At 34.3% G+C, this 27,238-nt stretch overlaps 1 protein-coding gene and 1 pseudogene across 6 annotated transcripts in view; both read right to left on the bottom strand.

Moving 5' to 3' along the window:
- Cacna2d1 (calcium voltage-gated channel auxiliary subunit alpha2delta 1) overlaps positions 1-27,238 on the bottom strand; it is a 437,884-nt gene that overhangs the window by 147,978 nt on the left and 262,668 nt on the right. For all 6 annotated transcript variants that reach the window (XM_074064875.1, XM_020156667.2, XM_020156666.2 and 3 more), the window contains one exon: positions 17,293-17,334. In XM_074064875.1, the coding sequence (XP_073920976.1) occupies positions 17,293-17,334 (42 nt within the window). The remainder of the gene's footprint in view (positions 1-17,292; positions 17,335-27,238) is intronic.
- Positions 22,250-23,063, bottom strand: LOC109681779 (large ribosomal subunit protein eL37 pseudogene; annotated as a pseudogene).

Here is a 27,238-nt window from a genome sequence, read left to right as displayed (position 1 = left end):
ACTTATCAATATTCACAAAAATGCTATTTAATATCAAATCAGGAAACACATGTTGTAATAATTATGGAAGGTACAATTTTACCTAATTAAAGTGATTAAACTAGAAATGTGCCTGTGCTCTGTATTTGTTTTAACATTGTAGTAAGTTAAAAAAAAAAAAAAAAAAAGCCTGCTAAGCAAAAAGAAAATGGAAGAAAAAGTTTATTTGGGGAAGAAAGAGAGATAAAAGGAGAAATGAGTTGAATGGGCACCTGACAAATATTCCAGTATAATTATTTTGTAGTTATGAAAAGTTACTTTATTAATTTATGTGCCCTCTGGCTTTTTCCAACAATATAATAAGCATAGATTATATTTATAATCAGAAAAAATTATTTTCACTTTTTGTCTTCCCTATAAATCTATTAAGCATTTTATACTTAGGAAGATAAAGATTATTACGAATGTTTTATAAATTAAAAGTTAGAAGATTTAAATATTTTATGAAGACTCTTAAATTTTCAAATTAATATATAAAGGGATTTTAGGAGAAACATTAAAATAATAACACATTTCTCAACTTATAAATTATCAAGATTTGTACTAAAATGAATCTGTTAAATTTATTAAAGAAAAAATAATGCTTCTCTGTGGTTCTCCTTTTATAGTATACATAAATCAAAATAATTTCATAACATATTACAATTTCTAAATTCAACTCATTTTTGTCTTCAAGTTGTTGAAATTATAATTCCTAAGGCAATCATAATCCTTATCTCTACTTATTTTGATATTATGACTAGACATAGTTTCACTGAAATATAGCGTATGTCACACTCACAGGAGACATTTTGAAGAAAAAAATCCTCTATTATCTAGTATGCTAATTAAAAAATCTCAATTTCTACCACTGAAATTAGTATTTCTGAGAGGTTCAGACCATCTATAAGAAAAGAATAACAGTTCTTATTTTCTCAAAATGTCTCTTATCTACAGAAGTCTATAGACTACCACATGTAAGTGTATACTGAGAAGCTGATGGAGAGGACTCTAAAATATATCCAAATGCATTTGGTAAAACACACAAGCAAAACAAGGCTCTCATGCTATTCTGAATACTATGTAAGTTATTAAATAACATAGAGGAAGGACAGCTAATGTTGAAGAGGCAGGTCACTCAATTTTATCTGCAAATTACCAAATTTAATTTGAAATGTCACAATAATTTTGACATAAAAATTCTTGCACACTTAGCATATTTACATCAAACTAAACACTAATAGTTGATATTTATAAGAAAACATTAATTTAAATACTTTGAAGAGGGAGAATAATGGAGGGGATGAACCAGACTGGGGTCCAAAATATGTGTGTATGGAAATATCATAGTAGCTATCTTATAATAATAAAAAATGTTTTCAAATAAAGGAAAGTCTTGCTTTTTGGTTAATTTAAAATCATATAGCAAAATGTTTAAAAATTCAAAATTTATACGTTTTACCTAAATCAAATTGTACTGAAAACAATCACTTTGCAGAACTCAGATTGAAAATGCTCAGTCGTAAACTTTGCTCACAATCAGAGTCTGGCTTTTATTTGCCTCTCTCTATGACATTTGTGTCCCTAAACTGAGACAAAGTTAGGTGACACTAAATAAAAATGATTTGCTAAAACTCTCTATAAGCACTATAATCAGTATTTCTATTTCACTAGTGAAGGAGTTAAATCAATAACACGTTACTTTTAAAATATCGTTCTCTCATATCAAACCAAATTCTTCAATAAGCAGATGCTACATAGCCTTGCATAAATGTATGGGTATACATATTAAAATTTCCATCTCGAAATGAATGTTTATTTTTTGTAGCTACTTTATTAGCTGTTATTTACAATCTATGCAACTTTTACAATACAGACATTACTGGTTTTAAAATTCTTTAGCGTCTCCAGTATCAAACAGAATTCTGGATATGTAACATGGGTTGGGCCATAGCATTACAGTCTAAAATCAATAATTGATAGCGGTAGAATTAATTATTTTTAAAACAGACTTTTATAAAGGCAGCAAGTCTGAACATCCAGGAAACTGGCATATTGTTTTCAACACTATGAATTAAAAATTAATGTGGCTTCTGTAACTACTAGTTTACCATTGGAACCTAAATATCCAGAGCTGGTCCACTAGTTAAAGGTGGTTACTAGTTATGACTCCTGCAATGACAATTAGAACCAGAGACTCATCAATGGAGCTGACCATGACCAATTAAAGAAAAACGATAGAAAGGTGTGGATCACTTATCCAGTCAAAGCTGTTTTCCTCGAGTTGTAAGGCTAGGTTAATACTAAAACAATGAATCTAGCACAATGGCAGTAACAACACTATGGATCCTCCAAACCTAATTTTAGGGGCTGTTTTTTCCTGCAGGTGCTATGACTTTCAGAAGTATTCAGTAAATGACAGCATTTAGAAAGGAAATATGCATTGGATTATACTGAATAAACATGGGCTGAATAAGATAAAAAGTTAAATAAAAGAACTGCACTTTGCTTAATCACAAGATAATAAAATTTTAAATGATGACTTTGATAGAGAGACATACCACTTTTGCAATACATGTACATAGGTAATCATGACTGATGCAGTAAAAACATTATTTTTATGACTTAAAAAAATTTCCCCTACTCTTCAGATAATTAAAATGCTATTAACACCTTAGATTTACCTTGTCAAAAATGTACCATGTTAGTTTTTCAGAGGCAAATTATTAAACGTAAGAAATTTTGGGGGATGGGTGGGACTGGGGTTTGAACTCAGGTCTTTGTGCTTACAAAGCAGACTCTACCCCCTTGAGCTACAACTCCAGCCCATTTTGCTCTGGTTATTTGGAGATGAGGGAGCCTCATGAACTATATGCCCAGGTATATATGCCTCAAACTGTGATCCTCTTGATCTCGGCCTCCCAAGTAGTTAGGAATACAAACATGAGCCACACCGTCCAGCAACAAAAGAGTATTTTGAAAATAACATGAAAAGTGCAATTATAACATCAGTTGTCAAAAGAAAAGTGAAGAAATAACTCCAGTTCTTACAGATTATGTTCACCGTTAAGCTCCATGTACTCTATTCATGGTTAAGTCATACAAAACAGGAGGAAGAAATAGACAAGCAGACTTTGGGAAAAGGAGTGAACAGGAAGCATCTGAAATTGTACAATAAAGCAAAGATACCAAGTTTAAAATACCCTGATATAGATAATCAGCGGGAAGGGCAGGACAGGGCTTAAACTGAGAACCTTGCACTTACTAGGCAGGCACTCGGCCACCTGAGCCACGCCCCCAGGCCTTTTTTGATTTAGTTATTTTTTAGATGAGATCTCATGCTTTTTGCCCAGCTAGCCTGGACTGTGATCCTAGTTACCACCTCCATGTAGCTGACATTACAGGCACACACTAGTATTCCTGGTTGATTGGAGATGGGGGACTCTAACTTTTTGCTTAGACTGACCTTGAACCATGATCCTCCCCAACTCTACCTCCTGATTAGCTACGATTATAAGTGAGAGCCACTGCATCTGGCTTTGTAGTGAGTATAAAGCAAAAATTATATATTTTTCAAAGATAACAGTTAATCCAAGATAAATATGAAAATGAAGTGTATAAATATGGACTAAACTTAGTCAAAAAGGGACGCTCCACACTGCACCAGCTTATTGATTAAATAAATTTAAAAGGCAAAAATAGACATTTTCAAATGACATGTATTCAGGCTGCTGAAAAGGATTATAATGATAACATTTTTAAAATGATAATATAGAATCTGACAACATTCTTGAAACAAAACTGCTATATGATGGATGAATGTCTGTGACCTGTCAAGCACAAGACCAAGCACAGCATAACAAGAGCCATTAGAATTATAATATAGAGGGCCAAGAATGGTGGCTCAAGCCTGTAATTCCAGCCACTCTGGTGGCTGAGATAGGAAGAATCTCTGTTTCAAAGGTAGCCTAGGCAAAATGTTAGCAAGACCCTATCTCAACCAACAAGCTGGGTATGGTCATTCTCCTCTGTAACCCCAGCTATGCAGGAGGCATAAGTAGGAGGACTGAAGTCTGAGGTCTATCCAAAAAATAACTAAAGAGAAACCAGGCTAAGGGTGTTTAGCAGGGTGCCTGTCTAGCAAGTGTGAGACCCTGAGTACAAACCCCAATATTGCCAAAATTAAAAAAATTATAATATATGTGAGTATGATGGAAAAGAAGGGTTGGGATAATTTATCATGTGTAGTGTTCAGTTTTTAAATTTCCAGCATCAGAAAGCAAGGTGCTACTATAAAAGTACATCCATATCTGTGCTCTGTCTAAGCATGCAACCTGTTTAAGGGGAGGGAAGAGGCTGACCAGAAATTTCTACCAAGACACTGAAAAGTGCTGTCATTTGAAGAGTGCCTGCAAGTTCAATATAGTGTCCCCTTAGAAACCATTAGTAACATACACTGCATTATAAAGGGAATACATTTAAGTGAGGCAATTCAACTTGCAAGAAATTAAAAGAACTTTTATGTTACAATAGACAGTACACTTTTTGAAACATAGTTAAGGTTAAAAGCACTTTATAAAAAAAAAACCTTGCAAGATAGGAAGGTCAACTATATTTTTTGGTAATCGAGGGAAAGACTGGCTCAAGTCATACAAGGAAGAATTAACCAAAGATCCCAGATTACAGTACCCTAAGATCCCAACATAAATTCCATCAATCTAGAACAACAACAAACCAATATTTTAAACTCAGTTAAATAATCTTTGCCAATAAAGCATAGGCCCAATTGTGTGCAAAGCATTCAAGAAAATATTTTGAAAGCAGTCCCAAAACCCATAAAGCATAATTTCTAGAAGAAACTGTAAAGCTATGAAAAGTTGAGTAGACTCAATCTTCCCCCAATGAATTTGAAGTGTCCATCTTCTACACAGAGATGCAGGCATTAATTTTAAGGTATCATAACAAACACCCACCCCAGAAAACAGTGGATCAAACCAATGGATGCATAATTTGAATAAGCTTTTGAACCATAAAGATTTTACTTACAGATCACTATAAGAAAAAATTAACAAAATAACAAAGCTAGCTGAATAAAATACATCAATATGAAATACAGACAGAAAATGGGTTAAATATACTTAAAATTTTATATTAAATTTGTCTTCAAACTTTTTCACCTAATGAAATCTTGTCATTTGCAACAAGATAGAAGAAAGTGGAGCTCATGATGTAGTGAAGTAAGCCGGGCTCTCTAAGCAAGTATGGCCTGCTCTCACTCACATGCGGAGTCAGAACCATGGATCTCATAGAAGAAGAGAGAGAGGCTGGGAGGTGAGAGAGAGGGCAGGACAGGGAGAGGCTGTGGGTGAGCAATGCCCTACAAGAGAGGTCTGGTGTGCACTGAACAATACAGTGATTATGACAAATGATCAAGCATTCTGTGTTTCAAAAGCCGGAAGAAACAACTTTGAAAGTTTTCACCATAAAGAAATGCTTGAGGAGCTGGATAAGTTCAACCTGATTGAAGTGTATGTATGTGTTCAAAAATGACATGGCACCCTTCACAGGCACATTTTGTGTTTTTATGAACCACTTAATAATAAACTGAAGCCTTAAAAAAACAAAATATTTGTTCATTTAGTAAACAGATATCATGCCTGTGTCTCAGACATTCTCATATCAGGTGTTAAAGATTCCCAGTGGCAAACTTCTTCTTAATTCTAGAATTCAATTTAATATAACAGAAAAACCATTTTTAGGCCATTGTAACTTAAATGCAGGTTCAAATTCAGGAAATGATGAAAGTGGAACTTGACTTGTACCGGCTCCCTCTCATGACCTTTTCCTGCACAGCACAAGGGCACAAGGCACTTGGGGTGGACTATGGCCACCTCGTGCCTGCAATTCCCTGCTCCATCAAACACCAAGTGTGACAATGGACAGGATCTGAACTTGCTACATTTTAAGTTCCTTACCTAGAACCCATTAAAATCACAATAATCTGTGCACGCAGGACGACTGAGGACTTTAAATGAGGCACAGTTCATAAAACTGCTGCTATTACAACTCAACCCAAACATACTGCAGCCAAGAGAATGCAATCATTTATTTTAGGTGGACCAAAAAAAAAAGAAAGTCTGAATAAATCAACTATTATACAAAAGCAAGTAATTAAAATTCTATCGCTATTCTGTCCTTGATTTGAGGATTTGTATTGGTTGACATCAGAGTCAGCAATAAAGGCTGCATAGTACAAGATAGTTTTGTAAAAATGTAAGAAACAGATCTAGACTTCAATTCTTTAGTAATTAGAATAGAATTTATCACTGTTGCATATCTCTACCAACTCATTCTAGAATCAGAATTATTTCTATAAAATAAAATCATGAAAGATTGGACTTTAAAAAAATTTAGATTGAACATTATGTTTGAATTTATTTTAAGGTAGACAAGACTCTACTAAGAAGAGAATAAATAAAAACATAAATCTGCAATGGAATTCAGCCAACCAGCCAAATGTCCCAGACGGTTCAAATTATTAAGACAGTCAATAAAATAAAATGTAGCAAATAAATCAACTAAGGACATGAGTTTCTGGGGTGAATTTATTTCCTTTGAATTTTAGGCAGAAACACAGATCTTGGAATTGGATTGATAAGGGTTTGTAATGATCTGATTTCTTTTTGTTTACTTTGGGAATTAAGAAAATAGTAAGGCTTGCTGGCCAACTTAAGCCTTCTGGGAAATGCATTTCCCTAATTTTCAAGGACCTTTGGGATTTTTTGGGACAGATGTCTCTGAAAATCTAAACTAAGAAGCTAAATAAACTTCCAATCTATGAAGAATGTAAGTGTGGATTTTCACAGATAATAATTTCATTGTTGGCTTTTTTTCATTTTACATTAACATTTAATTTTTCTTTAAAATTTGAATTAAAAAACACTGGTGCATTGTGTTTATACTTTTTTCAGAAGATTTTGCATGTGCATCGCCTTAAGTTACACAAATACAAGAATTATGCTCATAGAAATAAAATGAAAAATACTTCATTCTCACCCTTTCATGCTCTACTTGGTACTAAAATCTCTTTATTTCAATCTTGTTCGTATTGAACAAGTAATATTGATAATTTTTTTTAAATTACCTTCATTAACATTTCTGGGTTGTACAATATGAGCCAAAATATTCTAAAATTTTTGGGGGGTGGGGTAACAGTTCTGGGGTTTGAACTCAGGGCTTTGCACTTGCTAGGCAGACTCTCTTCCACTTGAACCACGCCTTTAGGCCTTTTTGCTCTGGTTATTTTCGAGAGAGGATCTCCCTGTATACCAGGCAGGCCTGGGCTATGTTCCTCCTATTTTAGGCTCCCAGCCAGCTGGAGTGACAGACACATGCTACTACACACGTGCTACCACACACAAGCTTTTCCCCTTGAGATGGGGGGGTCTCATAAATTTGGGGGAGAATGGGCCCAGCCTGACCTTGAACACAGTCCTCCAAATCTCAGTCCCCCAAATAGCCATGATTATGGGCATGAACCACCAGCACGGCTAAATCTCTTTTTTTAATATGTGTTAACTGCCTTAATCTTTACAATACCTCTATGACATCTGTATTACCATTACCTCCATTTTACAGACCAAGTTAGTCAACAGCAGTGTAATAATTTAATTGCCAATATCAACTAGGTAGAAGATAGCAGAGCTGGGACTTAAATCCAGGCAGTAGCAGTCTTTAGAAGAATCTCTTGCCTATTCCTGTTCACTAACTTCTCCTTTTCTTTCTTTCTTTCTATTTTTTTTAGTGGGACCTGAGGTTTGAACTTAGGGCTTTGTATTTGCAAAGCAGGCAAAGTCACACTTACTGCTTAAGTCACACTTCCAGTCCATTTTGCTGTGGTTATTTTTGGAGATCAGGCCTCACTACGTAGGAATGAAATAACATCTTTATGTTCAAATATTTAAGCAAATAACAGATGAAGCAGTTACAGAGACTATACTATTTTCTTTATGTTTAAAATACTTTTCCTGGCAAAATGTCTTACATTGAAACATTATGCTCATTTTAATGACATAGCCTGCTTGGAAGTAAAATTCACCATTCCTATTTATTCTAGTGATATGTAGAATGCAACAACTTTAGTTTTGAAGGAATCACATAATAAGCCTGAGTTCATGTCTCATTCACAAAGAATCATGAAAACTTAGCTCATCAACCTAGACTTGCAAACAGAAATTCTGAGCGTTCTGTCACTTGGAGCAACTGCAGACAAATACCCTTACTCTGATACTTATTTTCCAACTGTTGCACTTATACCTGGAGGCTGTTCCTGATCACCAAGGAGAAGAAAAGGCAGATGAGGGAAGGTAAGTAGTAACACCACATGTTTGGAGCCAGTTCCATTCAATGAGCAAAAGGAAACAAAAATTTATCTTAAAATTAATAAAAATATAGTCTATAGTAAAAGATGGGTTGTCATTTCTTCTCTTATCTTTGCTTCCATCAACATTAAAACAAGAATCAAGATTTTCATTTCCCCATGGCTGCAAGGGCTTTTCTACTTACTTTGCACTTCTTTAAGAAGTAATATGTCTTCACAAACAGTATCAAAATAAAAGCAGACTCGAAACATACAAGTCTAACAAGCATTATCTCATCAAATGCACTGTGCTATCAAAGAGACATAATGAATAAGATCCCTATCTCAAGTTGCTAAAAATTCAGACAAACCCCACTGTGTATAATCCTATATTTAAGGTACTTATACCATTAAAGCCAGAAATGTGTTATAAGCTGCTTGCAACACCCATTTCCTAGATAGAAGATGTCATTTGCTTTACAAGAGGTTGTTATTTAAACTGGTTTTTGATGAGCTGACGAGAAGAGGGAATAGTCTAACATTATCTAGTGCAGGTTAACCATGCACAGTGAAAATTGTCTTAGATTTCCAATAAGGCTAGGTACATTATATCCGTCAATGAGAAGTATGGCTCATCAAATAATTTAGCCAGTTTTTCATTTTTGAGTTTCATTATATAACCCTAAAAGGACATTAACTCCATCCCTTACTTAGTTACTGCATTCACTAAATCTGGATGTCTTTAAGTATTTATTTTATAGTCATAAGGTGACCATAAATAGCGTTAATATAAGTAGAGGAACAGAGATATTATAAAATATCCTTCAGGAATTATTTTAAACTAGAGTCCTTGAACATTTTCCTGATGATCTCCACAAATTGAGGTGTTCATATAGGATGAACAAGAAGGTAACAGTCTGAAAGAATAATTAATCACCTTTAAATACTTGTTTTACCTTTTCTTTATGTGAAGCCATGTGTCACTATTACAATAAACAAAATCAACACATTATACTTGAACATACCAGTCTTTATATACAAATATGAACTGGGTGATACACCACATAAAAAAGAATAGGAGAAATCAGGAGATACTAAATTTAGTTCTGATTCCAACATGGACTAAGTTCATGACCTTCTTTGTGTGACTTACTCTTATTTTGAAAGCTACTCCTTCATCTCAAGCTACTTGTATTCTACGTTTCACAAGCCCCACATCTTTCCATAAAAGCTGGGCTCTGTGAATTCTATTCTATATTATCTTAAGATGTTTTCATTATTGTTCCTAAATTGTGTGGATGTATAAAGCAGACGGAGGACTAGGGAGTATTGAGATCCTGACAGGCTGGAGAACGTGTCGTATGGAAAGTATTCAAACTTACATTGTTTCCAACATTGCTGAAGTACACCAACTTATTTCTGTACTTCAGTCTGGCCTTGCTGTATACATGTACCTTCACGCTTGCTAGGGAAATTTTAACCACTTACTTTCAAATTCTCCTCATAAGATAAACATAAATTCTATTCTAGGCCACTCTCCTAGGCAACCAAACTAAATATTTAGCTGTCTACTAGAGATCTCAGATATCCTTGAGCAAGTTTTGGTATAAATGTTCTTAACTTACAAAAATCTTTGCTCAAAGCACGGTAAGCCTCTGACATCAGTGATTATAAACAGATTTCCTTCAAACTTAAATGCTGCCTTCTATTAAACCTATTTATTCCCTCTAATCCATATGCTTTGACCTAATCTTTATGCATACAGGGTTTATGGTTTACATTTCACTTTTTGAGCTTCATATTAATTATCTTTGTTCTCATAAATTTTCTTCCTTTTACAATTTTGGGACTACTTTTCAAATTCATTCTGAGCATCAATGATGACTAAATCATTTTTTGGAATTTTAGCTGTTAGGTTTTTTGGAATTTTAGCTGTTAGGTTTTACTTTTATAATGTTGCATGTACTTTTTATAGATTGGTCACTGATTCTCTCAATAAGTATGGTGAGCATATAATGAACATAGTTTTCTTTTTATCTGCAGTAAGTGAAATAATAACTCCATCCCAAGGAATAACTTGCCCTGTCTTTAATATGATGGTATTTCTACTTTGCTGACTCGTTCATGGATTCCCACATTGACTATTCTCTATTTTTTTAGTATTAAATAAAGAAAGACCTATCTAGTTTCAGGACTGAGAAAGAGTCAAAAGATTTGGTTCCTCCCTCCCTCTGCTCTTAAGCATTGTCCTTTCTGTTGTCATATGTGTTAACGAAAGGGGAGAGAAAGACATAGAACATTTGATATTGTTTGATCAACACCACACATTCACTAAGCCCAAGTGTTTTCTTATAAGTGTACATGTAAATTCCAATCTTCCACATTGTAGACACGAACACGGGTCTGGACTCAGAAATGCTGCAACTAAGCATGGAGAACGGGAGTGTGAACAGGGACAGGGATATAATATGATTCTGGTGTTCTTCAGCCATTTCACAATTGGCTAAAATGAAACTTCAACTGAGATTCATCTATTATTGAGAAAGAAAATCTATTGGGAGACTGCAATGTATTAGACAGTATAAGAGCCTCGTCAGCCTCTGTAAACGCACAGTGTTGCCTTCTGGGAACTTATACTTTATGGAAGCACACCAAAGGAATAATTTCCAAGATGGGTTGTGACTCCAGAAAGTAACTGCCACTTCATTACCAAAAGTTATGTCTACTTAGGAAAGTTTCCAACAAAGTTTCTGTAGGGTCTTAAATACCAAAGTCAACAATAAATTAAATATTGTGACAATTGAAATATTTATGTTTAGGAATATTTACATATTAGAGATGTGTTATATGCTTAAGGTGTATATAAAATAACTGTATATAAGATAACTGTTTTAATCTCTTGCAGGAACATAACATTTAAAACAAACTTTAACTTTGGTATTTATGTTACCATTGAGAAACACATACATCTTTACTAATTGATAATACTGTCTCGATCTTTAGTATTCCAATTAGATCCACTGTTTTATTAGATAGTAGATCTTTGTATGAGAAGGCAACTTTACATTATGCACTTTAAAATGACAAATTTTTAATAAAGGTCATGAAATTATATAATCTCAGAAATAACACAGCTAAGGTAGTACATAGAAAAAGCAGGACATGTCAGGTAGTGACTCATACCTATAATCCTAGCTATTCAGTAGCTGGAGTCAGGAGGATCACAGTTTGAGGCCAGCTGGGAAGAAAAAAGTTAGCAAGATCCCATTCTCAATCAATAACCTTGGTGTGATTGCTTCCACCTGTGATTCGAGCTTTGCTGGAGGCCATAGGTTGGAGAATTGCAGTCTGGGACCACATGGGCAAGATCAGAAGACCCTACCTAAAAAATGACTGACAGAAACTATGGCTCAAGTGGTACAGAACTTGTCTACCAAATGTGAGACCATTAGTTCAAAATCTAGAGAGGAAGGGGAAGGAGGGAGGGAGGAAGGGAAAAAAGAAAGAAGACAGGAAGGAAGGAAGAAGGAAGGAAGGAAGGAGTGGGTAGAAAAAAGAAAAGAAGAAAAGAAAAAGGACAAAAATGGTGATGGGGAGCCAAATTCAAACTAAAAGAATGTGATTCCTTTGTGATTTGTGAGTACTTGATATGTAAAATATCAAATAATATATACAAAAAATTATGGATAGAGTGGTCAATTAAATTCACCTATACTGCAAAACTCTTGGTGAGGATGAATACATTTCATCATCCACATAAGTTCAATTTCATTAAATAAGTAAAAATTTGGGGGGAAAAACATGTAACACCTGAAAATCCTTACGCAGAATATAAAAGTGCAATATATAGTTCTCAACTGTCTTTTACTATCAAACAAATACTTCAAATTGTGAAAACAATTTGATACAGTCATTTCAAACTCAGAAAATAATTTGATCATAAGAGAATTTCTTTTCCTGTCAAAGGATATGACTAAACTAGAATCACTAGCACGCATGGGTGGAATGTTGAATTTACTTAATATGTAGGAAAAGTAAGTGAACATATGTGCAGAAAGAATTGTCTCCCAATTACTACTATTCCCCTTTCTCTAAAGTAATAGACATCCTCATATTACTTGGGACATGCCCACCCTAGGGGGAAATTAAATACTCTATGTGCTCATGCTACAAAGCAGGGCTGGTCACTAAGCTGTAAACAGTGGTACACACAGAAGTGATGCGTGCAACTTCTAGAACTTGCCCTTTTGACAAAGGTATATTTTCCACTGCCACATACCTCCTTTCTGTTATCTAAAATGCAGAGAAAGGGAGAAAAAGAAAAAGAGAACGAGAGAGAGAAGAAGGAAGGAAGGAGAGAAGGAGGGAGGAAAATAGGGAGGGAGGGAGGCAGGGAAACTATCCTGGACAATCAAGTGTCAGTCTTGGACCAGAATATGTAAAAGCAAAGAAGAGGAGAGCAGAGACCATGGAGCCACAGTGGTCATGGTACCAACAATGCTACACACCAGAGAAAAATCAAGTTCTTTAGCGTTTTAGCCACTTTTACTTATAGCCTCACAGAGCAACCAAGCCAACGTATGAGCCAATACAATGTGATTCCATTTTATTCAGTGTCTAAGGTTTTGGTACTATCATATCTGAAGCACTCTGAGTTTCTAAAATAAAAAAAAAATGGTGAAGTATAAAATGTCTCATCTTATAGCTCTTTATACATTCTCAAAAAAATTTACACAAAACATTCAAAATACACAAGACTAGACTGTTAGCAGCATTCATTTTATAGTTCAATTCAGGGAGAGATTTCACATGAGAACTTACCGACCATGTTATTTTGTCAAATGTCTTCTATACATATGCTTCTACTTTCTTATGTCACTCCTCCAAGACATTTTTTTTTCACTTGACAAATTACATTCTTGCTTTACTTAAGCAATGACAGCCACATCATCAGTTGTGATATTTTAATTACCATGGGTAATAGGGAGAGCAAAATGAAACTAAGTTTTTAGACCCAAGAAAAATATTTACTTAAGCCAAGTGTTGGGGCACATGTCTATAATCCTAGGACTGGTGAGGCTGAAGCAGGAGTATCTCTAGTTCAAGACCAGGCCTGGGCTACATGTAGAGACCCTATCTCAAAAACAAAAATCAAAGAAAAAATTTTCTCAAATACCTCGCAGAAATTTTCAGACACATATTTTGTTTTCTAAGGTGTCTTTCTGAAATATTTCAATTTATTTTGATAGTAAGTCCAGCTCAATCCCATGTAGAAATATGTGACATATAGATTAAAATAGTAGAAATCCCGCTTAAAGTATCTTTTAATTACAAATAAGTAATGTCTTACTTGTTATATATAAAAATCTCGTATTTACTAAAAAATTAAGACTCATAAATGTGGCCAAAGCTTATAACATTCATTTAGTGCTTACATGTGCCAAGAAATAAATATCTCTGGTTTAGGTGAGTAAAATCTTATTTTAGCCATTGTTAGGAAATACATGCTAATATACAGATTTACAGGTAAGGAAACTAAGCCTCCATTAGTTCAGCAAATTTCCACAATGTCACAAAACTGAAAAGAAAAAGAGTCTTTGGAAAAACTACGGTTTTTCTTATGTGAAGGGCAAAATGTGAATGTCGGCAGATGCATGCAATCAAAACAGTGAAAAATTATTTTAATGTGTTAAATCATCTTTTAATATAATGTGAGGCACTGTTTGAGGAAATGGATGGTGACAGTGGAATTTGGTCCTTTTGGTGAATGTCTTTGCATTATGTATCAAAATGCGTTAAAATATCAAAATCTTTTGCCCAATAGTACCACTTCTGGGATTTATCCTAAAGTGAAAGTCAAAATTTTGAAGACAATTTTGTTCATATATATATAAATTCATTACATGGTTTATGTATGTGAGCATTCACAAAGGCAAATTAAATTTTCATGATGGGGGTTATATCAACTCAAAACAATGATTCAACAACTGTTTCACAGTATGGTAAAGAATTATGCTACTTAATAACTCGATCGTTTAATCATGAAAGTAAATAAATATGTATGCTGATAAAAAGGGCTTGAAAATGCACAAAAAGACAAAAAGATAAGTTTGTAGTAGAGTAAGAAAGTTTAGATGTGTTTTTTTTCCTCCTTCCTTTTCTCTTAAATTCTATGTGGTTGTGGCCTTTGTGTATGCAAGTGTACTGTTTATTCAGCTACATATTCTCACTAGAATCCAGTAATATTTAGAACTGGAATGAATTTGAAGGATTTCCTATTCAACTATATTATGTCTAAGGTTAAAAAAAACCCTTCAATTTTAATAAGTTTTAATACCTTATAGGTATGGACAGTTAAAATTTTAGAGTTGGTCTGGGGCATGGATTAGTCTCTGATTCCTATTCTGCTTTTCTTTCCTCTAACACCCTGTCTGCAAATTATTCTGGCACTGTTATTATTATATAAAGAAATGGGGAAATTTTTCTCCAAATGCTTACTGTACTTTTTAACTTAAAATTTAAAAGTTGGTATTCTTGTTGTTTATAAGGATTTTTTTTTGTTGTTGGTAGTAGTGTTTTTGATGGGATTAGGATTTGAATTTTGGGCCTCACACTTGCCAAGAAGTCCCTCCCCCTACTGTCTGAGCCACACTTTTGATCTTTTTTCATAAGCATAATTTTAACTCATAATAGTATTATTCACTTTTTTTGGATGAGAAAATACAAAACATGGGGTATGGTTTTATAGGTTCATTCCCATTCATTCTTTTTTTCATACAGAAAAATTTTATTGAATATTTCAATGAGCATTTCTCTAAATGTTGGAATGAAAAATACTTCCAACATAATATGTTGAAATATTTTGGATCTGGAAGACAGCGAATTGTCCAACTCTTCTAAATTTGATAGATAGCCATCAAATAAGTCAAGAAAATGATTTTGACAATCTGATTGATGTATATCATGAATGATTTAATAAAATTATGTAAATTGAAAAAAAAAACCAAACTATGTAAGAAAATGTTGGGTACAACTGAAGTATTCCAAATACACAACCTGTGTATGTTTTTCCACTTATAATGGGAATGGGTGCTACCTTTAAAGCATTGTAATTGAAGGTGGAGTTGTACTTACGAAAAAGTTATATTTACATTTGTGCATATGATTGTTAGAATCTTGAGCAAAGAAAAATGGCCAATTTCCATGTGAATTTAAAAAAGCTTTCTAATTAATGATGTAAATAAAACTGTTCTATTTGACATAAAATACAATTACTTTTATTAGTTTAAAAATATATAGCTGCTATATTAGTATCACTAGGAAATGCTTACTTGGAGGATTAAATACTATTAATGCCTTTGTTATACTTTAGCAAATGAAATGTTTAATAACTGCTGTAAGTAATGTACTAGCAGGAAGACTGATGTTGTTTTTGTATGTGTTTTAAATGGCTGTATGATTTTTAAGTAGCAAATAGTCTAATTCTAATTCTAATGATGAAAGTATATATCTCTCCAAAAATAGTATTTATACTGACATGAATCAATAAAGCATTAAAACATTTTATTTTAGCTGACAATCTGTCTTTAATAAAACTTGCTGCATCATAAAATGGCATCTATACTGTTCATTAGAGGAAAGATACCACTAGCAAATCACCTAAGTCTACAGGGAAAAAATATCTTTTCTTAGTTCTTCATTTAGGAAACAGAGAAAATAAAACTTAATTCAATCATAGTCACTGTTGGAACTGATAATTTATGTAAAATTGTTAGCAGTATGCTGGCAAATTTACCGCCCAATTAACTATGGTATTTATAAACATTACTAGAAGTGGTATTACCTGGACAGCTCTGACATGTCAATGAATCATATTTATTGCTTTGCTTTGTTACAGCTTTTGGTGGTACTGCTGTTTGAACTCAGGGTCTGACACTTGCTTGGCAAATTGCTAGTACTTTAGCCACGCCCTCCCTCCTCCCCTACCCTCGACCTTTTTCACATTAGTTATTTTTTAGACAGGGTTTCATGGGGTTTTTTGCCTGTGACTAGCCTGAGACCACTAGCTTCCTATCAACTCCTCCCTCATAGCTAGAGTTAGACATACAGCACCACTGCCTGAGTTTATTTTTCAGATGGGGTCTCACTGAATTTTTGCTGAGGGTGGCCTTGAACTGTGTTTCTCCCAATCTGTGAATTCCAAATTGCTAGGATTATAGATATGATTCACCATGCCCAATCTACTTTTTTTTTTAATTTTGTTGAACACCAGCTCTACTTATTTTATATTTTTTCACTTTTCCCTTACGTAGTTGGAAGAAAATCCTATATGGTAATAAAGCAATTTTTCTTCATTTAAATAAAAAAGGGGGATGATAAATGATAACTTCATTACACTCATATGTTTTGTTCACTGTAGAAGAGTATTTGCCTAGTTTATGCAAGGTCCTGGGTTCCATCACCAGAATACACACAAAAATGTCCTATTACATAAATACTGTGTTTCCAACATTGGATGAGCAGGACTAGTAGCCAAGACAGCTTTCAGTTATTATTCATATTATAGTTGGCAGTTCAACCTGTGAAGTACAGGTTCAAGCACAGACCTGTGATGACCCTGGTGACAGGAGTCAAGACCCAGAGCTGGGTGGGATTCTGTCCATCTTCCACTCTGCTAATGCAATGCAGAGTATTTAAATCAATGAACTGGATTGAGGTATAGCCAGAGTATAGTGGAAAAGGTCAAGAAGCTCTTAAAAATCATGAAAAGACTAAAATTCATCATTACTTTGTTGTGCCTATCTAATATTTTGCTTATGCTATGCAATATTTTCTTTAAAAATGAGCCTTTTGAGGTTTGCAGTGCAAACAAATCATTCTAACTAAGATTTTGATCCAAAACTTGTAATACTCACATCAAGGTCATCCTTAGCATTGTAGTAGACAACTTCATTGCTCTACAAAGAAGAAAAGAATGATATTTTGATTATAGAGTATAAACAAAAATATACTGGATCAAAGATTGAATACACTTATGCATGTTTACATATAAATTATTCATAATAGTCCTTTTCACAATCTACCCCACAAAAATCCAAAAAGACAGCCAATATTTTCTAAGAACATATTAAACAGTATATCAGGGGTAGTAGGACACCTTGTATTGGGAAAAGATCTCAATATAAGATTGAGAACCATTTGCCAAGAAAAAGATACAGATTTCACATATCAACTTCATCAACAATACCCATGGATAAACACACTTGTATTCTAAATAATAAATAAGGTAACATGAAGCAGGTAGGTCTTCTTATTTCTGTTAAATCCATGATTTTTAAGTATGTATATTTTAAAATATATATATATATCTCCAATGTTGAAGTGATTCAAGATGAAATTTGTATCTTATGCAATAGTGGCAGAAATTTACTCAGGTGGATTGGATATTCTCACAAAGTGGTGAGATAGCATTGACTGTTTAGCAAGCATAAGTATAAATGGACATATCTTCTGGACTTAAATGTTGCTGAAATATGCCATAAGTTATAAAAAAAAGGGCTACTAATTGTGTTACAGAAGGGCAAAGGACAAATAATGACTGTCACGGTATTTAAATTCCTATTATGTCTCTAAGGCTAATCTTATGCACTGTAAAGACAATTTTGTGTGCCCTTGAATATCCACAATCATAGATACTTTAAAATTTATTAAAAGCAAACAAAATACACAATTTTTTTAAAAAATTACTTAGGAAAATTCATTAAACAAAAGTTTTTCAAAGTGTAATAAGAATCACTATTTGAAATATTAATACATATCACATAGGAAAAAGCATTCCACAGTCATCATGACATTAGAAAACAGAAAAGTTAACACTGTCACTTTCTGGCAGGACTTCACAAGCCTCAGTGTATGACAGTACTTATAAATCTCTAGGAGGGAAATATATCTTGTTTTATTTCCCAATGGACTCAAGATAGAGCACATACTCAAGAAATCAGCTTCCACCCTTTGTCTTTTCTTTGAAAAATATGCCAAGAGATTGAAGATGTATAAAATGTTGTTCTGTATGAAGACCAAACCAAATCTGTATAAATACTAGAACATGTGATAAATAATATTGAATAAAACCCATGAGTTGGAATTTATTTCATTAAGAATTAATAAAACTTTTAAATATAATTTTTTTCTTGAAAGAATTAAGTAGGTAGAAAATTTTAACATGCATATAATTTTTGAAACATTCCTTATAGCATTAATTTTGTATCTGAGTTAAAATACAAATTCAGAACTCATCACCCTCACAAAGCAAAAGAATCTTCTAAATCCATCTGAGAACCAAACTTAATTACTAGTTTATTGATCTCACTTGCAACTCTGTAGTTTATACTTAAGAGACAATTTTCAATCTAGAATATGGATGCCAGCAAAAGTTAAAACACTGAGTTTGTCTTCATTTTAAATTTTATTTTCTAGCTCTAAGAAAACTAGGAATAGAAGGAAAGTTCCTCAACATTATAAAAGCTATATATGACAAACCTACAGCCAGCATTATACTTAACGGAGAAAAATTAAAACCATTCCCTCTAAAATCAGGAACCAGACAAGGATGCTCACTATCTCCACTCCTATTCAACATAGTACTGGAATTCCTAGCCAGAGCAATTAGGCAAGAAGAAGGAATAAAAGGAATACAAATAGGTAAAGAAACTGTCAAAATATCCCTATTTGCAGACGACATGATCCTATACCTTAAAGACCCAAAAAACTCTACTCAGAAGCTTCTAGACATCATCAATAGCTATAGCAAGGTAGCAGGATATAAAATCAACACAGAAAAATCATTAGCATTTCTATACACTAACAATGAGCAAACGGAAAAAGAATGTATGAAAACAATTCCATTTACAATAGCCTCAAAAAAAATCAAATACCTAGGTGTAAACCTAACAAAAGATGTGAAAGACCTCTACAAGGAAAACTATACACTTCTGAAGAAAGAGATTGAGGAAGACTATAGAAAGTGGAGAGATCTCCCATGCTCATGGATTGGTAGAATCAACATAGTAAAAATGTCGATACTCCCCAAAGTAATCTACATGTTTAATGCAATTCCCATCAAAATTCCAATGACATTCATTAAAGAGATTGAAAAATCTACTGTGAAATTTATATGGAAACACAAGAGGCCACGAATAGCCAAGGCAATACTCAGTCAAAAGAACAATGCAGGAGGTATCACAATACCTGACTTCAAACTATATTACAAAGCAATAACAATAAAAACAGCATGGTACTGGCACAAAAACAGACATGAAGACCAGTGGAACAGAATAGAGGATCCAGATATGAAGCCACACAACTATGAGCAACTTATCTTTGACAAAGGAGCTAAAAATATACGATGGAGAAATAGCAGCCTCTTCAACAAAAACTGCTGGGAAAACTGGTTAGCAGTCTGCAAAAAACTGAAATTAGATCCATGTATATCACCCTATACCAAGATTAACTCAAAATGGATCAAGGATCTTAATATCAGACCCCAAACTCTTAAGTTGATACAAGAAAGAGTAGGAAATACTCTGGAGTTAGTAGGTATAGGTAAGAACTTTCTCAATGAAACCCCAGCAGCACAGCAACTAAGAGATAGCATAGATAAAGGGGACCTCATAAAACTAAAAAGCTTCTGTTCATCAAAAGAAATGGTCTCTAAACTGAAGAGAACACCCACAGAGTGGGAGAAAATATTTGCCAATTATACATCAGACAAAGGACTGATAACCAGAATATACAGGGAACTTAAAAAACTAAATTCTCCCAAAACTAATGAACCAATAAAGAAATGGGCAGGTGAACTAAACAGAACTTTCTCAAAAGAAGAAATTCAAATGGCCAGAAAACACATGAAAAATGCTCACCATCTCTAGCAATAAAGGAAATGCAAATTAAAACCACACTAAGATTCTACCTCACCCCTGTTAGAATAGCCATCATCAGCAACACCACCAACAACAGGTGTTGGCGAGGATGCGGGGAAAAAGGAACCCTCTTATACTGTTGGTGGGAATGTAGACTAGTACAACCACTCTGAAAAACAATTTGGAGGCTACTTAAAAAGCTGGACATCGATCTACCATTTGATCCAGCAATACCACTCTTGGGGATATACCCAAAATACTGTTACTCCAGAGGCACCTGCACATCTATGTTTATTGCGGCACTATTCACAATAGCCAAGTTATGGAAACAGCCAAGATGCCCCAGCACTGACGAATGGATTAAGAAAATGTGGTATCTATACACAATGGAATTTTATGCAGCCATGAAGAAGAACGAAATGTTATCATTCGCTGGTAAATGGATGGAATTGGAGAACATCATTCTGAGTGAGGTTAGCCTGGCTCAAAAAACCAAAAATCGTATGTTCTTCCTCATATGTGGACATTAGATCAAGGGCAAACACAATAAGGGGATTGGACTATGAGCACATGATAAAAGCAAGAGCACACAAGGGAGGGGTGAGGATAGGTAAGACACCTAAAAAACTAGCTAGCATTTGTTGCCCTTAACTCAGAGAAACTAAAGCAGATACCTTAAAGCAACTGAGGCCAATGGGAAAAGGGGAACAGGTACTAGAGAAAAGGTTAGATCAAAAAGAATTAACCTAGAAGGTAACACCCACGCACAGGAAATCAATGTGAGTCAATGCCCTGTATAGCTATCCTTATCTCAACCAGCAAAAACCCTTGTCCCTTCCTGTTATTACTTATACTCTCTCTACAACAAAATTAGAGATAAGGGCAAAATAGTTTCTGCTGGGTATTGGGGGGGGAGCGGGAGGGGGGGGAGTGGGTGGTAAGGGAGGGGGTGGGGGCAGGGGGGAGAAATAAACCAAGCCTTGTATGCACATATGAGTAATAAAAGAAAAATGAAAAAAAAATTTATTTTCTGCCAAATGCTTGATTATATTTACAGAGTTGGAACACTTAGAAAACAAAATGAAACTTCATTAAATTTCAGTCGTTCAGCATCATCTTTTTAATAGATATATGCATACTTATATGCACATTGTGTTGTGCCAAGAAAGGCAAAAATGAGATAAACATATGTACTCCAACCATTGAGACAAAAATGGAGACAGATCAATTATATGAAACAACTTTTGTGTGTAGGATTACATTAAGTTTGTTGTACTAGAGTTGGTAGACTAAATTGATTAGTCAAATTTTTTCCTACGTGTGATCGCTTGAAGAATATTTTTTTTATTTTTATTTCTGTGGTATTGGGGGTTAAATTCAGGGCCTTCACCTTGAGCCACTCCACCAGCCCAATTTTTATGATATGGTTTTTCGAGATAGGGGCTCCGAACTATATGCCTGGGCTGGCTTCGAACTGTGATCCTCCTGATCTCTGCCTCCTGAGTAGCTAGGATTACAGGCGTGAGCCACTGGTTCCTGGTCACTTGAAGAATATTTATTAAACCTACAATTAATGGTAGAATCTAGATTTAGGGTAGGCTGACAAGAGAGGGTATAAGTGTGATAAATAAATACTAAACTACTTCAAACTAAGTATTTTGATTGTGTTAAGATAAATTATACATGAAATCAAGACTAAAATAAGTTAAAATTAAAATGTAACATCTAAGTTTGAGAATTTCCATTTGTTCTCTTTTTTTGCTATACTACATTTTACAAATCCTATTGCTTAAGGATTATTTCAGAAACTGTAAATTGCTTCTAAAACTGTTATTGAAAATGTCTATCCCAAAGTTTATTTTACTTTTATGCATTTGCACAAGGCTTTCTGGACTTGGGATGCATAATTCTAACAACTTATTTGTTTTCTTTTTAGTTTTTAATACCAGAACATTTATTGTGTGATTAGTCACTGAAATTCTCCAGATGAACTGGATGCTGCAATAGCTGTCCTCTTGGTTTTCGGTGCTATTTCTTCACAAAATCCATGCCTAAATATGTGATTGACAATTTTTAGGTGCCTCATTCAACAAGTACCTGTATTATTTTGTTTCTCAGCTTTGGCAATCCAGTTATACTTTCTTTTCTGCTTGTCAGGATAGCTACAGTTGCCCCAGGTCGAGTTCTGAAGGTCATAGAACTTAAGAGCCACAATTGTGGCACAAGCTGTTTGTCTTATTATGACACTTTCTAAAAGTTGTTGTTCCCTTCCTTATCTTGATTCTGCACTAAGACCAAAGACTAACAACTGATTTTTAAAAGCAAACTGAAGAAAAATGTAAACAGTACATTTGCATCTAAATGTATTGCTCATTTGCACATTATATTTAGGTATATGTGCTATATAAAAATGTGTATAGGAACATTTAGCTATCCTAAACTAAATTAGTCACAAAATTATATTGCGTGTTAAACATCCCTACTCCTTCTTGTAACTGGGCATTGTACCTATCTCTTTCTTAATATAATGTTCATTTGCTTTCAAAATATAAAGTCAAAGAAGTATATGCTTGTTTTATAGAAAAATAAAGTGATGAAGCACTTAATCAACTATATGCGCTTAGGCAAGTTAAGAAGATAACACAGACAGACCTGGTTTGCATGTGCAACTTGTTACCAACCAAAGCCTTACAAAGTCTTTCTTCTCCATGAAGGTGAAACTGCTTTTTCCTTACCTCACTGAAGATAAACATACTTTCATTTCTCATACTCTCAACTTTTCATTGCTAGCATATTTCTTTATCCCCTTGTTGCAACTAACAACAATTGATCAGTTTCATTAAGATAAATTCATAGAAGGAATCAAGACTTGGAGAAACTGTAACTGTGTGTCAATATAGTGCTCATCCATGGTAAAATGACACTAAAATAAGTGAAAACACTTATAGAGCATTTACTTTTTATAACCATGTAAAATATTTTCTGGTTCACCACATTTTATTATAGAAAGTTATGATTTGTTTGCAATATATATATATAAACATATACATATATGTATTGGTATTATATATATGTATATATATAAAGATATACATAATGATGTTAAATTAAATCCATCTTCAGTACAATGATTCAAGTCCCTTAATCACTAAGGCATATGGAGAATCAACCAATGTTTAAAAGAATAAGATAAACCACAATTCTCAGGAATAAAGGGCAATTCACACTGAGTCAATCAAATCCTATGTCCAGATGTTATTATAGACATGAATATGGTTAAAACAAATTGTGTACTTAATGAAAATTGGAAGAGAAAATTTTATTTAAAAATAGTTAAATGCCTACAGGGGTAGAATTAAAGGATGACAAGCAGAAGTCTCAGCTGCATTCTTTCTCCCTTAGCCTGTCTCCTGCCTCCGTCCCACATGCACTTTGTTCAGGAAGATGTTGGGGTATCAGGATCAGCACAGTGAGTCATCTCTCATTCACTCCGCAATTATTTCGGTGACCTTCTCTAAGTGTTGGAGAAACAAAGGTGACTAATATCTACATCCTAATGGAGGAGTAAATTCTCACCCTGCAACTCTTCTGTGGCAAGAAGTTGACACAACTCAGCCAATCCTTGTGACCTGCTGCATATGCAAATTTCTTCTAATGGCATATGCACAAAACCAAAAACATCCCTAATTTTCAAAATAGATGAGTTGAGCCATCCCTCCCCCTTCTATTAATCAGTGAGAGAGACAAAGAGAAATAAGGAAGTTCTTAAGCATTTATCTATCCTCACTCAAAATTCTGTTAGTCCCTCCTCCAGGAGGTATATAGTTATAACATTATCATTTTAATGCTTTAATTAAAAGTATGACATGTAAACTAACCACCATAGGCACAGATGGTAGAACTGATTCATCTGGTTTTTTTATTACATTCTGCATAAATATTTTGATTTAAATTACCAAACAACATCATCTTAGAAGGTATTTCACTTTCAAACATAGAGGTTTTGCACACAAAGGAGGGGTGAGGATAGGTAAGACACCTAAAAAACTAGCTAGCATTTGTTGCCCTTAACACAGAGAAACTAAAGCAGATACCTTAAAAGCAACTGAGGCCAATAGGAAAAGGGGACCAGGAACTAGAGAAAAGGTTAGATCAAAAAGAATTAACCTAGAAGGTAACACCCACGCACAGGAAATCAATGTGAGTCAATGCCTTGTATAGCTATCCTTATCTCAACCAGCAAAACCCCTTGTTCCTTCCTGTTATTGCTTATACTCTCTCTACAACAAAATTAGAAATAAGGGCAAAATAGTTTCTGCTGGGTATTGAGGGTTGGGGGAGAGGGAGAGGGCAGAGTGGGTGGTAAGGGGGCGGTGGGGGCAGGGGGGAGAAATGAACCAAGCCTTGTATGCACATATGAATAATAAAAGAAAAAGAAAAAAAAACATAGATGTTTTCAGTGGATTTCAGAATGCTGGGTGCAATATGATACAATAAAACCAGCAATAGCCTCAAACTAGATTCATGGACTAAATCTTTAGAGAGCTATTTTTCACAATTTAAGCACCACCAGATGACAAGAACAAATTGTTTCGTTTCTGATTTTTAACCAAGTAGTTTACTTATTTATTATCTCCTTGAAACAAATTTACCCAAATGGTCCATGGTAATATAATGCTGCTGCTTACTGAAATTTAAAACATCCCCTAGCAAGTTGAGAGATAAATTACCCTAGTCTTCAGGCATCTAATGGAAGTCAAAAATTAAATCTAGGCAAAACAGACTATTCCATCTTAAAATTGTATACTGTGAGTGACAGTACCTTGAATTCCACTTTCCTACAAAAGACCTCTGATGAACAGTTTATGTTAAAATTCTTAGGCATAAGCACCAAGCTTCCATGTGGAAATAAGATGTTGCCAGGCTCTAAGACTTAGATATTGAAACTGAAAATTAGGACTTTATAGTCAATATCTGAAATGTTCAAAATTCAAATAGAGATAAACTAATAGCCCAATTTGCAAATTCTCTTCTCTTGGGGATTCCTTTGGCTCTGCAAATGATACACAGCCTGACAAATACTTTTTTACAGCTCTGATTTCTACTAAAGCCACCTAAATTTTAAAAAAATAGCATTCTTATTGTAATTTTATCACTCCTGAGTTCCAAGTATGCAGTCAAATCAGTTGAAAATTATGAATATTTTCATTAAGAGTGAGTTACATCAATTATTCTTGGCAGCCAAGAGCCACATGGTTTCATTAAATCATTAACGTCTAATTTTACCAAAACATATTAATATATAGCAATTTGGTTCAGGAACCACATAAACCACTTCAAATGACTGTGCAAAACAACTACTGTGTATGCTACATGTCAACCAGCATTGCAGTAGCCCTCTGTAAGTGAAAGAACTTAGGAATGTGCATATGTGTGGCTAGTTCCATGTGCATGGGTGCATGGTGGGGAGGAAAACATACATGTGAGTCAATATTCTAAGACAATGACCCCTAGGAAATTTTCATGGCATTATGGTTTGTTGAGGTGTGGCTCTCATGAGCATGTTGAAGTGTAATTTATCAGGTTAAAAGGAAAAATAAAGATGTGCAGATTTTTACCTGGTGATCAGTGTTACAACCAATTCATTGGGCTAAATACATACAGTAAACTCACATTCATACCATGTGACAAAAGATAGTAAGTGAGAGCCAGGCACCAGTGGCACAACAGTAATCCTAGCTACTTGGCAGGCTAAGATCAGGAGAACTGGCGTTTGAGGTTAGCACAGGGCAAATAGTTCTTATGACCCCATCTTCAAAATAACATGAGCAAAATTGAGTGGAGGTGTGACTCAAGTGGTAGAGTAACGTGCTTTGCCAGAGAGAAGCCCTGAGTTCAAAGCCCAGTCCCACAAAGAGAGAGAGAGAGAGAGGAGAGAGAGAGATAGTAAAGAAAATAATCAGGAAAATATATATTCAGATAAAATTTTATTTATAAGAATAAATGTGTATTGAGCTTTGTAACATGCCAGCGCTTGTGCAAGAAACCTAAATGTGTGGTTTATTTTTCAGAGCCTGATTGCTAAAGATAACCCAAAGTACTGAATATTACCAATCTCAATTGTGTGTACTGGAAAGCAAGGATAACAGTAGGTAAATTGAATCTAGCATAGTTTTTCATAACAAGAATCAGACATCCTACCCATTTTCCCTGATGCACTGCTATTATGAATGCAGGAATGACCTAGAGCCAGTAAATTCTTTATATACTCTATATCATCCACTTCTTAATAAATATAATGTTTAATCATTGAGATACATTTACATAGTCTATGTTCTTAATTTTGCTTTTTAACCTGTGTGGAATATAAATTTAATACTAATTTGTTTAGCTTAACAGAAGAACAACAAAATTGGAAAATCCTTTTGGCCTATTGGAATCTTACTTTTGTAACTTTTCCAGTATTATTTTATATTTGTTCCTCGGGTAATTTCCACTACAATATTGGTAACATTACAGTTAATTTTTTAAGTTCAGTGGGGGTGCTTGCACAGTGAAATGCTGATTAAAAAAAAAAAAAAACTCAGCACATTAACCAAGAAGAGGCAAAAGATAACAGATCCTTGTCTCTTCATCATGTTTAATTGTCCAATTAACCATAGAGATTCAGGCCTAAGCTTTCCTATGAAGCTACTGACATAGCTGGAAATATCACCCTAGATGAAACAAGTAATTTTAACACTCACCAAAAAGAAGTGTTAACTACTTCTACACAAAAGAAGTACTTTTGGAGGATGCTGGTGTTTGCTGGATGGGGCCTCAGATTTTGCTATGTGGGTACTTTACCACTTCAGCCACATCCCTTACCCATTTTGCTTTTATTTTTCAGGTAGAGTCTTGTGGTTTTTTGCCCAGGCTGGTCTGAACCATGATCCTACTACTT

This window comes from Castor canadensis, chromosome 2 (assembly GCF_047511655.1).
Source record: "Castor canadensis chromosome 2, mCasCan1.hap1v2, whole genome shotgun sequence".
NCBI classification, from domain to species: domain Eukaryota; kingdom Metazoa; phylum Chordata; class Mammalia; order Rodentia; family Castoridae; genus Castor; species Castor canadensis.
The sequence above is the reverse complement of the archived record's forward strand: the minus strand, read 5'-3'. Positions and strand labels throughout refer to the sequence as shown.